Source organism: Bubalus bubalis, chromosome X (genome assembly GCF_019923935.1).
Source record: "Bubalus bubalis isolate 160015118507 breed Murrah chromosome X, NDDB_SH_1, whole genome shotgun sequence".
NCBI lineage: Eukaryota > Metazoa > Chordata > Mammalia > Artiodactyla > Bovidae > Bubalus > Bubalus bubalis.
In genome coordinates, this window is record NC_059181.1 from 31,808,789 (window position 1) to 31,823,047 (window position 14,259).

The 14,259-nt window shown below is 35.7% G+C and overlaps 1 protein-coding gene across 8 annotated transcripts in view; it reads right to left on the reverse strand.

The window, feature by feature from the left end:
- Window positions 1–14,259, reverse strand: part of DMD (dystrophin) — a 2,402,664-nt gene that overhangs the window by 1,289,617 nt on the left and 1,098,788 nt on the right. For all 8 annotated transcript variants that reach the window (XM_025277237.3, XM_045164452.1, XM_045164449.1 and 5 more), the window contains one exon: window positions 8,450–8,644. In XM_025277237.3, coding sequence (XP_025133022.3) covers window positions 8,450–8,644 — 195 coding nt within the window. The remainder of the gene's footprint in view (window positions 1–8,449; window positions 8,645–14,259) is intronic.

A 14,259-nucleotide genomic window follows, 5' to 3' on the forward strand; every position in this document is an offset into this window, starting at 1 on the left:
AAACAACAACAATAACAAAAACAAATTTTTAAAAAAGGCAGAAAATCTAAACAGACATTTCTCTAAACCACATGAAAAGATGTTCAGCATCACTAAATACTAGAGAAATGCAAATCAAAACTACAATGAGGAATCATCTCACACTGGTCAGAACAACCATCATCAAAAAGTCTGTGAACAATAAATGCTGGAGAGGATATGGAGAAAAGGGAACCCTCCTATGCTGATGGTGGGGATGTAAATTGGTATAGCCACTATGGAGAACAGTATGGAAGTTCCTTAAAATACTAAAAATAAAGCTACCATAAGATCCAACAATCCTACTCCTGGGCATATACCCAGAGAAAAACATAATCCAAAAAGATACATGCACCCCGATATTTACTGCAGCACTATTTATAACAGCAAGATATAGAAGCAATCTAAATGACCATCAAGATAAAGAAGATGTGGTATATACCGATATATATAATGGAATATTCAGTTCAGTTCAGTTTAGTTGCTCAGTCGTGTCCGACTCTTTGCGACCCATGAATCACAGCACGCCAGGCCTCCCTGTCCAGCACCAACTCCTGGAGTTCACTCAGACTCATGTCCATCGAATCAGTGATGCCATCCAGCCATCTCATCCTCTGTCGTCCCCTTCTCCTCCTGCCCCCAATCCCTCCCAGCATCAGTCTTTTCCAATGACTCAACTCTTCACATGAGGTAGCCAAAGTACTGGAGTTTCAGCTTTAGCATCATTCCTTCCAAAGAACACCTAGGTCTGATCTCCTTTAGGATGGACTGGTTGGATCTCCTTGCAGTCCAAGGGCTTCTCAAGAGTCTTCTCCAACACCACAGTTCAAAAGCATCAATTCTTCGGCGCTCAGCTTTCTTTACAGTCCAACTCTCACATCCATACATGACCACAGGAAAAACCATAGCCTTGACTAGATGGACCTTTGTTGGCAAAGTAATGTCTCTGCTTTTCAATATGCTATCTAGGTTGGTCATAACTTTTCTTCCAAGGAGTAAGCGTCTTTTAATTTCATGGCTGCAGTCACCATCTGCAGTGTTTTGGAGCCCAAAACCATAAAGTCACCTACTGTTTCCACTGTTTCCCCATCTATTTCCCATGAAGTGATGGGACCAGATGCCATGATCTTCATTTTCTGATTGTTGAGTTTTAAGCCAACTTTTTCACTCTCCTCTTTCACCTTCATCAAGAGGCTTTTTAGTTCCTCTTCACTTTCTGCCATAAGGGTGGTGTCATCTGCATATCTGAGGTTATTGATATTTGTCCCGGCAATCTTGATTCCAGCTTGTGCTTCTTCCAGCCCAGCGTTTCTCATGATGTACTCTGCATAGAAGTTAAATAAGCAGGGTGACAGTATACAGCCTTGACGAACTCCTTTTCCTATTTGGAACCAGTCGGTTGTTCCATGTCCAGTTCTAACTGTTGCTTCCTGATCTGCATACAAATTTCTCAAGAGGCAGGTCATGTGGTCTGGTATTCCCATCTCTTTCAGAATTATCCACGGTTTATTGTGATCCACACAGTCAAAGGCTTTTGCATAGTCAATAAAGCAGAAATAGATGTTTTTCTGGAACTCTCTTGCTTTTTCCATGATCCAGCGGATGTTGGCAATTTGGTCTCTGGATCCTCTACCTTTTCTAAACCCAGCTTGAACATCTGGAAGTTCATGGTTCACGTATTGCTGAATCCTGTCTTGGAGAATTTTGAGCTCAGCCATAAAAAGAATGAAATAATGCCATCTGCAGCAACATGTATGGACCTAGAAATTATCATACTAAGTGAAATAAATTGGACAGAGAAAGACAAATATCATATTGAGAGAGTCACTTCCTAGGCAGCTTGATAAGAAGTCCAGGGTCACTGAGGAGGAGAAAGGCGTCTGGGGCTCTCAAGGAGGAGATAAGGGTCGGGAATTCTCAAGGAGGAGGAAAGGACAAACGTTTTTTCCTACATTCCTTAGTAAGGATTATATAACAATAACGTATCCTGCTTGAGGACATGTTTCTCCTTCCTGAAAACCTTCTGACTAATCCTGTTATCTTAAAGTGCATATTATGGGAGTGGGTCTAGTAATATCTTTACAACCTTGAGACATTATTTTTGATTTACTGTAATAACTAATTAAAAAAGTATATAATTCCCTTGCTAAGACTGGCAAGGGGGGCACTCTCCATCCCCCTTCTGATGTCTATGTCAGAAGCTTTCTCTGTTCCTTTTTATGCTTTAATAAAACTCTGCTACACAAAAGCTCTTGAGTGATCAAGCCTGGTCCCTGGCCCCAAAGCTAAGTCTTCTTCTTTGGAGATCACGAATCCAACATCATTCACTGTAAGCTATCAATATGATATCACTTAAATGTGGAATTTAAAAAATATGACACAAATGAAATCATTTACAAAATAGAAACAGACTCAACAGACTTTTAAAGTAAACCTATGGTTATCAAAGAGGAAAGGTGGGGGAGGAATAAATTAGGAGTTTGGGATTAACATATACATACTACTGTATATAAAATAGATAATCAATAAGGACCTACTTTAAAGCACAGGGAAGTCTATTCAAAATTTTGTAATAACATATATGAGAAAAGAATCTAAATATAGCTGAATCACTCTGCTATATACCTGAAACACAACATTGTAAATAAACTCTACTCCAACATAAAATAAAAATTAAATTAAAATTGAAAAAGAAAATCTTGATTTTTCTGAGAAATCACAATATGATTACATTATTCCAAATGTTATAGACCAAAAGATCAGCTCTTACAATATGGTAATACATTAATAGAAGTCATATTTTTCCATACACCAAACTATTTCATTAGAAAATTTAAGTAGAATTCAAAAAGCATTTGTAATCAAATTTCACTTTGACATTTTATATGCTCCATGATTATTTAATTTAAAATAATTACAATAATATTTTGCTGGAGTAGTAGTAGCAGTAGTGAAAAATCTAGCCCTTTATCTAGCATGGCCCTATATTACAATATACACAAAAACATTGATTATTTTCCTTCAGATATTTTGTTCTGATTTGTATATGCCATGCCTCCATCGATTATCTAATTCTCCTAATACCGAAATAGAAAACCGGTCAGTTTGCTCATGGCATTAGCTTTGTCTTCATTCAAGTGACTGCCATTATTAAATGTGTGGTTAAGTGTGATGAAACAGATTTCAAAGGAGAAGGATTTTGACCAGAGTAATAAGATCTCTGTTACCAGCACTGATGCCCCTACTTCGCAGCAAGACTGGTGTAGAGAAGGCCAAGTTTTCGATGAGAAGGAATCTTACATTCCTAAGGGATCTTTCACTGACTTCACAGGACTCCTAAATTCTCCTGAGTCCGAACTTTGCTGAGAATGGGCTTTTATACAACCTTGCTCAAGTTTTTGGGGAACACAGAAATAAACCTTCTATATTCCCTTTGAAACATTCCCAAATCTGAAAAATCTCTCCTTACCACCCAAGCCCAAGCCACTGGCATCCATTTTCCAACTGTCCTCCTTGCTTTTACCCTTGGTCTCCTACAGTTCTACTCTCAACAGGGCAGCCATTGTGATCTTTTCAGAACTAAAAAATGGATACAAAGGGGAATTTGCTAGTGGTCAAATTTTACGAAAATGGGAAATGCCTGTTTGGTAGAAGTTTGATTTTTTGATGCTCTAAGCGCTCTAGTTTAGGTGGTGTTGCTTTAAATCTATTTTAAAATTTATTTTTAAAACAAACATTTGTTATGTGTTTAAATGACATGGAAAACATTGAAAGAAATTATATTAAACTCCAATAAAATAACTTTTTCTCATATAAAAAAAAAAACATAAATCAGATTGTGTCACACTCATCTTCTCCAAAACCTACAATGGTGGCTATCTTACTCAGCAAGAACAGCAGTCTTCAAATTTGTCCATCAGACCCTCCACAACCTGGATTCCCCATGACCTCTTTGATCTCATGCCCTGCTACCCTCCCCTGGATCATTCTGCTTCAGGCACTCTGGCTTCCTTGCTGTTCACTGATCAGGCTAGGCACACACCCAACACGTGGGCCTTTGCACTGACCTACCTACCATGCCTGGACAGCAAGTCTGGCTGCAAGGCTGACTCTCTTCCTTCTCCAAATCTTTGCTCAAAAGCCCTTTCTGCCCTATTTAAAATCACAATCCCATCTCTTGCCATTCTACCATCTTCTTCCCCTTCAATAGTTTTATACTCCCTTATTACACTCTGTTCTTTTTATAGCTTCTATCATCTTTAACATACAGCATTTGCTTATTTATTATCTGCTTGTTTGGCTATATTCTGTCTCTTTCTGCCATAACAAAAGCTGTACTCGGGAGGAGTACATCAGTTTCATTGACTGCTTTTTAAGCACTTAGAGCCATGCCTGTTATATGAGAAGAGCTTAACAAACATGTTTGAATGAATGAATCTTCACTCCTTACCTTATTGGCTTGTCCCAATAATTCCTTTAAGGTTTCGAGGGTCCTGTCTAAAAGCTGAACCAGTCAAAGAAAACTGAACGACTTCGCTGCACAGTTTTTGGATTTTTCAGCTTATGTCTAGCTCTCCCCAGTGCTGCTGAGGTTGAATAAGGGCTGCCTTTACTTCTTGATCTTATCTAAACTTGACATTGGGCCCAACTGTCCTGTCAATATCTGTGAGCTTCCTCCATGTGTCTATACTTCTTGTCACTCCTTTGTATACCAAAGACATGAAACATTTTATTCACCTCAACCAGAGCATCTGTGCTATCATTAGTTTAGATGAAACAATTGAAATGATGCATGTCTGACTTCTTTTTTTCCCCTCCATTTCTTTTCCTTTTTCCACCTCCCTTTTCTCTTTATTCTCTCCTCTTCCTTCCCTCCTCCCTCCCTTTATCCCTCTTTCCTTCCCTCCCTCTCTTCCTTCCTCCCTTTTTCTCTTACTGAAGTATGGTTGATGTACAACACTATAATAGTTTAAGATGTATAATATAGTGATTCTATATTTTTACAGATTATATTCTATTTAAAATTACTATAAAATCTTTGCTGCACTCTATAATATATCCTTGTACCTATTTATTTTAAATACAGTAATTTGCACCCTTTAATCCCCTACTGCTATCTTGTCCTGCCCCCTTTCCCTCTCCCCACTAGTCACCACTAGTTTTTTCTCTATATCTCCAACTGTGCTTCTGTTTTGTTACATTCATTTTTTTATTTTTTTGATTTCACATATAAGCAACAACATACAATATTTGTCTTTTCCTGTGTGACTTATTTCACTAAGCATAAGGCCAACAGGCACATGAAAGATGCATGCCTCTTTTTATAGCATCTTTTTAAACTGGCACAGATTCAATAAGAATTCGAATCCAGGACATTTTTTCTATGAACTGTCCATGCCAGATCTCAGTATTCTACTATACTCAGATTCATCCTTGCTATACTCCACATAATACCCTAGAAACCACTTCATGCAAGGTGGTTGTTTGGGTTGAAATCCTTGCTTGACCAATACTAGTTGTGTCAACTTTGCCAAGTTACTTTATTTCATATTGCTTAAGTTTCTTCATCTATAAGATGTGGATAATAACTTTAGATACTTCATAGAGTCATGAGTATTAGTTAGTACATGCTAGTTATCGAGTGCCTAAGCATGAATACAAATTGATCCTCATTACTGAAGAAGGGAAATTGTAGCTGTCATCCTTATTCTAACTCACACTCTTATTTTTGTCCTAATAATTCACCTTTATTCATGCCAGGTCCCAAATGAGTAACTATGGCCTAATTAAGCAGATAATTGATAATAATAGCTCTGACATAAGAATTTTGTTTTTGTACATGTTTCTCATTCATCACTAGGCATACCTTAGCTGGGCTTCCCAGGTAGCACTAGTGGTAAAGAACCTGCTTGCCAATGAAGGAGATGTGGGTTTGATCCCTGGGTTGGGAAAATACCCTGGAGGAGAGCATGGCAACTCACTCCAGTATTCTTGCCTGGAGAATCCCATGGACAGAGGAGCCTGGTGGGCTACAGTCCATGGGGTTGCAAAGAGTCTACATGATTGAAGCGACTTAGCACTACACATGCCTTAGCCAATGTGCATGAGAGCTCAGTTGCTTAGTTGTGTCTGACTCTTTGTGACCCCATGGACTGCATGCAGCCTGCCAGGGTCCTCTATTCATAGAATTTTCCAGGCAAGAATACTGGAGTGGGTTGACATTCCCTTTCCAGGGGAACTTCCTGACCCAGGAATCAAACCCATGTCTCCTGCTTGGCAGGTGGATTCTTCCCAGGTGAGCCACCTGGGAAGCCATTTAGCTAGTGTAGCAATATTAAATGAAGATTTCCTTATGTAAATAGGTGTTTGTTTATCTGGTTAGTTCTTGTCAAAATGATTAGGTAGCCTTCTAATTCAATACACTTGTGGAAATCATATGTGCTGTATTATTTATACTTAGTTCAGAAATTACTCATTTTAACTTATTGTACATTATTTATGTTGTATTGCACTTAAAAAATACGTATGTTAAATCACAGCACTACTTACTACAGTTCTGTAATTTGATTCATGCAAATCTGTCAGGAATAAAATCAACCACAATTTAATTTCAAACCTTCTCAACCAGCAGCTGTACAATTTATGCACTGCTTTTCTATTTTTACTACTAGATAATGACAATGATGAATGTCTTTAAGAGGAAATACATATTCATTGAAAAGGCTTGAGATCAAAACTATCCCCCTTCAAAAAGCCCATAAAGGTGAGAAGACCATTTGCTTGTTGCAGGAGTCATGGTGAGAGTGAGATGGAATTATACCTCAAACCATCTAATGAGGATTCAATAATCTAGGTAGATTAAATCTACAATAATCCAGTTTTACAAATCACAGTAATCAATACCATCACAATTGGTATCAGCTATAATACTATTAAATATATCTGCAAGAAAAAATAATTAGCTATGAGTGCAGCCTGGGGCCCATCCTTCTGAGTGTGCCAGGTTAAGAGGTATGAGGACATTCAATTGTGGACAATTGTGAACTTAATAAGTTTAGGGTCACTGCTCTCCTGACCTGTCTGTCCATGAACATGGAAAGGAATGGATATTAGTTCATTAGCAGTGATTTACATGTTGAAGGACAATGATGAACTTACAAACTGTGCTGTCATGAGAAATCAGTTAATGTGAATTATGACAGGAAGGCTGGCAAGTCTCTTTTATCAATTGATTTGAGATTCTTTCCTTCACTGTACCCACGAGTGATTTGACTTCCACTTCAAAGAGAACAAGTAAGAGCACCATACCAAATGGATGGAGGAGCTCCAGAGATTCATGTATCTCTTATTTTATTTTAAAGTATAATTTTTTAGCTTATTTGATATAATGCATGAAACTAAACTCAAGTCACTCAAGATATTGCTACTCTGATTTCAAAAACAAACAAATGGCTTCATCTATTTGTAAAGTGAAGCAAATATGTGATATGGAATGAGATACCAAGAAATCATTTAGAGTAGAAAGTCCTTTCCCTGATCAGTGCTGTTGAGAGCAAACTTACTGACTGTCTGTCATCTTACGCTATCTGTACTGGAAAATACTAAGCTCTGGTTACACTAGAATGTTTCGAGTGTGAAATGTATGATCACAGAAATTATCTTTTGTTTACACACAGTAAAGACACAAACTATTATGTGTATTTTCTTGATGCTACATTCATCTTCAGACACTTCCCTCTAAAATTTAAAGTTCTTTATCCTGATTTGTTTTAGTTTGGAATTCAGAAACTTATAGTTGGTGCTATGAAAAAAAGCTGGATTTGGCTGGAGGCTTTTGCCTGGTGATTTTAAATAAAGTATTTTACTGCTTTATATTCAATTACATTCCAAAAGTTGTAGTATGATACTGACACTAATCTGAAATGGAATCTATAAATTATAAGTGGAAAATAGAAAACTAAAACTATATACACAACAGATATAATTTAAAACCTCATCTAATTTCCCTTTTCATGGGAAAAGAAAGACAAGCAATGTATCACTTGAGAATAAACTGTTTCTCTAGCAAGGTTTGTGCTTTAGTGAGTCCTTTCTGCCCTGAACAATAGTATTGGCTTGGGGAAAAACTTCGTTCAGGTTTTCCTGTATGCTGCAACAGAAAATCACGAAGCAACTTTTTTGGCCAACTCAATATAAGAAATTATTATTTTGTGAGTGTCTTCATTTTAGGAAGAAATAACACATTTATTTTAATTTACATTTCTCTTTCTCCACCAGATTTCTAAAGCTAACTCTCTCACAAAGTGTTTTAAGATTTCCATATGTTAACTCAAAATGCCTTCAGTATACATATTTAAGTCAAATATTCTGGTCCAGTAATGATCAACGTAATGATCTTGTAAAAATCTGAATGGAAGTGCTTTGGTTTTACCTTCAGAGATTCCTCTTGTTTGAAGAGATCTTGAAAATCTTTAGCACAGAGGTCGGGAGCATTGAGAAGTTGTTCCACTTCTGAAAGGGCTTGTAAGACGTGAGTGATCTCAGTCAGGTAAGTAGAAGGCACATAAGAAATTTCCAAAGGCATGTCTTCGGTCATCACCATCACTGATTCTTCATGGACAGTGTGCTGGTATAGATATACAAAAGAACAATTCTTTTAGCTTCCTAATATTGAAAAGACCTTTACTGAATTCATATATAGATTCCAGTTTATAGCTGACAGAGGGCTGAAAAGTAGATAAAAACAATGCAAGATGGTAAGTCTAGTAACAAGGTTATCTATTATCATACCCTCTCTTTCAAAAAGTATTAGAGCATTTTATAATAAGAGATATGCACACATTAGCATCATGGATAGGAGAATGAAAGACCAACAGTCATAAGGTCACAAGAGGGATAGTTTTACCCCAAGAAACAAATAATCTTTACAACTTTTTTTTTTTTTAATGCAATTCTAATTTGACTGGAAAACTAAGTATGGGGTGGGATGCAGTGGGGGTTGGGGGCAGGCTCTACATCTGTGGTATTCATATCTAAGGGACTTTTTCTAAACTTTTTTCCCCTAATCTTGATTAAGGTACAAGAGGGACAAAGTGGTTTTGGTTGGTAGCTGGCTTTCTATTAAGCAACTTTCTCCTCTAAATTCTCAGCATCAACCCTTCTCTCTGATGCTAGTTTCTTGCTAGGTTAAACTGCAAAGTAGGGCCCTAGATAAGTAGGATTGAGAATGAAATTCACATTTTAATAAGAACTCCCCAAAACCCAAAGATCCAAGAGAAAACCCGCCTCTCCTCCTGCAATTATGCTTCACTGCCTGCCATTCACATGCTAGGAGAGGGACATTTGGGCCTCAGAGACTGTTTGGACTTGGTCAGGAATGCCTCTTTCCCTATTCTTGATAAAAGCAAGAAATTAACACTGTATGCACACAAATGCAAAAAGATAAATGACCTCTGCTCTCTGTATACACCATAAGCAGAACAAATTTTGTAATTAAAATTAGTTTCCCAATAACTTTGTTTTGAGTTCATGGACTGCCATCTGCCTGGTGATGTGGTCAGCTGAAGGTTTCCAGTGGCAGGGTCTCTGGGAGAGTTCTGACAATAAGCATGCTAACATAGTCACTTGTTACTGAACAGCCTTTATGAGGAGACCATCCTCATTTTTGCAGTAATGTAATTAAATGCAGTCTAGGATCCCAGACTGAGCATGCACAAAGATGAGTAAAAATATAAGCTGGTCTATTTATGTTTTCTTTTTGATCACTCAGGTCCAGGATTTTTGTACACATGTCTCAGATAATACAAAAACAAAATAATCCTAATTCAGATGGCTCATCTATTTATGACACTGCACATCCATAGAATTACACAAATTAGCTGACATTACAAAATTGTACCTTTTACAAAGTTTGGTTTCCTGCGTGTACCTTGGCCAAATATATGACAGTTATTCTTTCTTGATCAACAGAATGATAACGAAATGCACTTATAATTTTAGATTTAAAATAACAGGATTTTGGGCTAGAGTTGGAAGATTTCATTCCTCCTACTGTCTTCATACCTAGTATCTAGTCATCACAGATAAGAGAAGTTAAGTGATGAATATCAGCTGAAGAGTGAGAGCTAAGGGATGATCTTGTAAGCTTTTATGAGAAATAGAATATTTGGAAAATTGTCAACTCATTTTCAAGAAAATTCAGTTATACATTTGAGTGTTATCATTTATTATAAATGCTAATAGATATAATAATTTTCAATACAGAGAGATGTATTGTAATTTTCATATACAATGAATGGAGACTCATTGTAAAAGTAAACCAAGAGACTTGGGTATTTGGAGATTTAGTTTGCTATCTATCCCTTAAAATACATTGTTCCTCTTGACACAGTCATGCAGGTCTATAATAAATAAACTATATATACTGAATACCTTTCAGTTTGGTTTTAATAAAAATTTCAGACAGTTATTAAAAAATCAGTGTAATTGGAAGTATCGTGTTCATTTTCTCTTCTTTATGCAAAACCGTGCACTCATATTCAGATTTTGCCTTTTCATTTGAATTTCATTAACTCTACCTTGAATAATTATATCCTTCCGAATTCTGATGTGTACAAATCCTGTCTAACCTTTTGAAAATCAACTTGCTTTTGTTAATGTTCTTTACCACCTTATATCATTATAGATATTCATGCATCATTAGCAAGGAAGTGCTGTAGCCATACTAATTCACTTTATTCCTCTCTGTTAACATTCATTTCTAATGATATATACCCAAAAGAATACACTATGCTCATTTTCCTGGAATTAAAATCAAGAGATGTGGAAGAAAGCCCTAAAGTACCTATTTTTATTAGCAAATGGAAAGCTCAATTGAAGTTTAAAAAGGATTAGTATGGGACAAAGTTATTATTTTTAACACCTAAAGTTGAGATGAAAACTGGTTTCAAATTTTGAGCTCTGTAAATAGGCACAGGTATCACTCATAAAGTTTTTAATAAACTTCTGTTTCTCTAAAATTTATCACTTTTTTGTACTACTTAAAATTTGATTCCTGAAGGGCCACATTGCATGCATGAAATACAGACAATCCTGTTTTGAAACAAATGATGCATTATAGCTAAGATTTTAAAACAAAATGTTTTCCTCCATGATTTAAAAGACTTCTCTCTCCTCAATACAAAAGTTTCAAATGGGTTGTGGTTACTGGCTCATTTATGACTTATGAGGTCAAAGAAATTCAAGAAAAAAAAATGCACTATATGCCAAATCATTATGATATATTCTTTAAAAATACCTCTATATCTAATATAAATGTGGTATATAGAAAAATATGTCAACAAATTCAAAGCCTAACAAAAGATTGACAAATACCTGGACAAAAAAAGCAATGCTGTGATGGAACACTAATTTTTTTTACTTCATTAGTGTTAATAAGAATGAAGATATGCCAAATCTTTAATACAAGATTATTTATCAATAATTTAAAGTGTGCTATCATATGAAAACTTGTTTATATTTTATTGTCTTTTTAAAAATAGCATCCTTAATTATTACAAATGATTTAAAAATAATAATACAATGGTATAAATATCCCCAAATGGTTTACAGGTTTTTACATAGGTTCTGATGGGCCATAAATAATATGGTAATGGGAAAAGACTTAAGTTATTTAAGACAGGCAACTTTTTCTCCTAGTCTCAAAAGTCTTTAAAAATGTTTCCTTCTAATAAGATTGGCAGTTGAGTTATTTGCATTTATTTCTCTTTGACCATGTATAGAAATTATAGCCCTAAAAAGGCAAATCAAATAATCAAATTTGGAAAAATTAATCCATCTAGAGAAAGAAGACTCATATAGTATGGCATACACACACACACACACACACACACACACACACACACATAAAACAAGAATATGACACAGCTAAGATAGGTAAGGGTTTAGTCTTTTCTGTTCACAGTTTTGGATACAGATAAATGGCATGGCAATACTATCATTCTGACCGGACTCAGCCTTGCGTGCTTTCAATCAAGTCATTGGGCAGAATGACCTTATATAGTAAGCCTAATCCGGGAGTTGGTGATGGACAGGGAGGCCTGGCGTGCTGCGATTCATGGGGTCGCAAAGAGTCGGACATGACTGAGTGACTGATCTGATCTGATCTGAATGAGATCACAAGAGTTGGTTATGAGCCTCAATGAAGAAAATAGCAACAAGAGAACATTTTCTCTTGGCAATTTCCATCCCTCTTCACTGCATTATCAAGAAATGTGCTTATGTGAAGCTATGTCACACAAAAAAGGGGGGATCAATCTTTGAATAATCATAAAGCAGTTCATGAACACATTTTATTAAGCTTATAATTTACCCCTTCTTCCCGGGTAGCTCAGACAGTAAAGAATCTTCCTGCAGTGCAGGAGACCAAGGCTGGATCCCTGGGTTGGGAAGATCCCATGAAGAAGGGAATGGCAACCCACTCCAGTATTCTTGCCTGGAAAATTCCATGGCCAGAGGAGCCTGGTGGGCTACAGTCAATGGGATCACAGATTTGGGCATGAATGAGTGACTAACACTCACATTTGGTTCAAAAACAATAAAACACACTACATACATAACATAATTAGTATAAAGTATTACAGAAACTCATTCCTTATATCTATATTCATTTTCTAAAATTAGAACAAACTTTCCGTGTAAGGCAAGCTGGCAGGGAAAGAGACAATCAGTTGGAGCTGGATATAGTAGTCTTTAAGAACATCCTACTTCCAGGAGGCCAGGTATATGTAGTGTCCGTTGTAAAGGGTCTGGTTGCACCTGTTCCTTGATCTGCCTTGTGTTGATTTTTCCCTTCCACATCATCAGATTTACATAATTCCTTAGGGCCAAGCTAAATTTCCATCTAATTAAACTGATAAACTGAATGTCGATAATGTGTTAACAGCTTATAGTTGTTTAAAGTGTTATCCTTCACAGGATAATATTTACATTTTAATAAGGATTTCTAATGCATTAACATAAATTAGTAACTTGGTAGAAATTAGTCACTAAGCCTGTGAGATAAATGACAGAAAAGGCTTTTATTCCCACCAAGGAAAGCACCAACACATCAGCACTGACATATATGGCTGACCTCACGAGAAATCACCAGTAAAATAACATGAGAATTAAACAGATAAGGTTATATACCCTAGGTACCTTACAACATAAAATAAATTCAGTAGACACTCATGCATAATATCTAGCCTAGCCTATAGTAGGTATTCAAGAATATTTATTAAATAAGTGAAGAAACTATCAACTTAAAAAGATAATTTTTAAAAACACATATTTGGCTACAACTGCTGAGATCTACAGTCATAAAATAATTTCCATTTTTAAATTCCCAGAATTCAAACACAAATATTTTCTTCATTTCATAATGTAATCTTCATTTGTATAGATTTAAAAGGTATTTCTGATTTAACTATACAGCATTTTTCCAATTTAATGCACACAAACTAAATGCTATTGCAGGTATGTGTCTTGGTTCAACTGTCTCTCAGATTTTAATGTAACTCATATGTGAACAAAATAAGCCATTATTTGAGGTACAAATAATTTTAGAAGATATTTATTTTAGCTTCTTCATAGAGGTCCACACTGCTTATTAGCAAATGGAAGTGTGTGAGAAGGCTTGCAGTCAAGAAATTTTTTTCCTTTCTAACTTTTTCCAAAGTCTCCACATAAAACTTATAATTTACATATCTAGCATAAATATTTTAATAGCAAACTATCCTAATACCAGCTTACGGATACCCGGCACAGGAATTTTTTTGTATGTACACTTGATAATGAACACACATATACACATACTGAATTTAATGTGAAAATAAAATTAACACAAGAAAAAATAAGTATGGAATTACTTTAACTTCTGCAAATATATGTCACTCCACTACACTATATCATTTAATTTCTATTATCCTGTGGATCTTCCAATTTGAGTAGATTTTATAGAACAGACATATTATTATTAATTTCTATGCTATAATTCTCAACCATCTCAGAAAATTGGGCCAGCTTTTAAGTTTATATTATTTAATGTGACAACTAACTATACCTAAATATTCATGTGTCATAATTCTGTTTTTGAATGATTTTTATTAGAAATGTGATAGTTAAAAAAACCTATAACTCTGTTCAATATAGCAGTCCTTAGTCACATGTGACAATTCAAATTTAAATCTAACTTATTTAAAA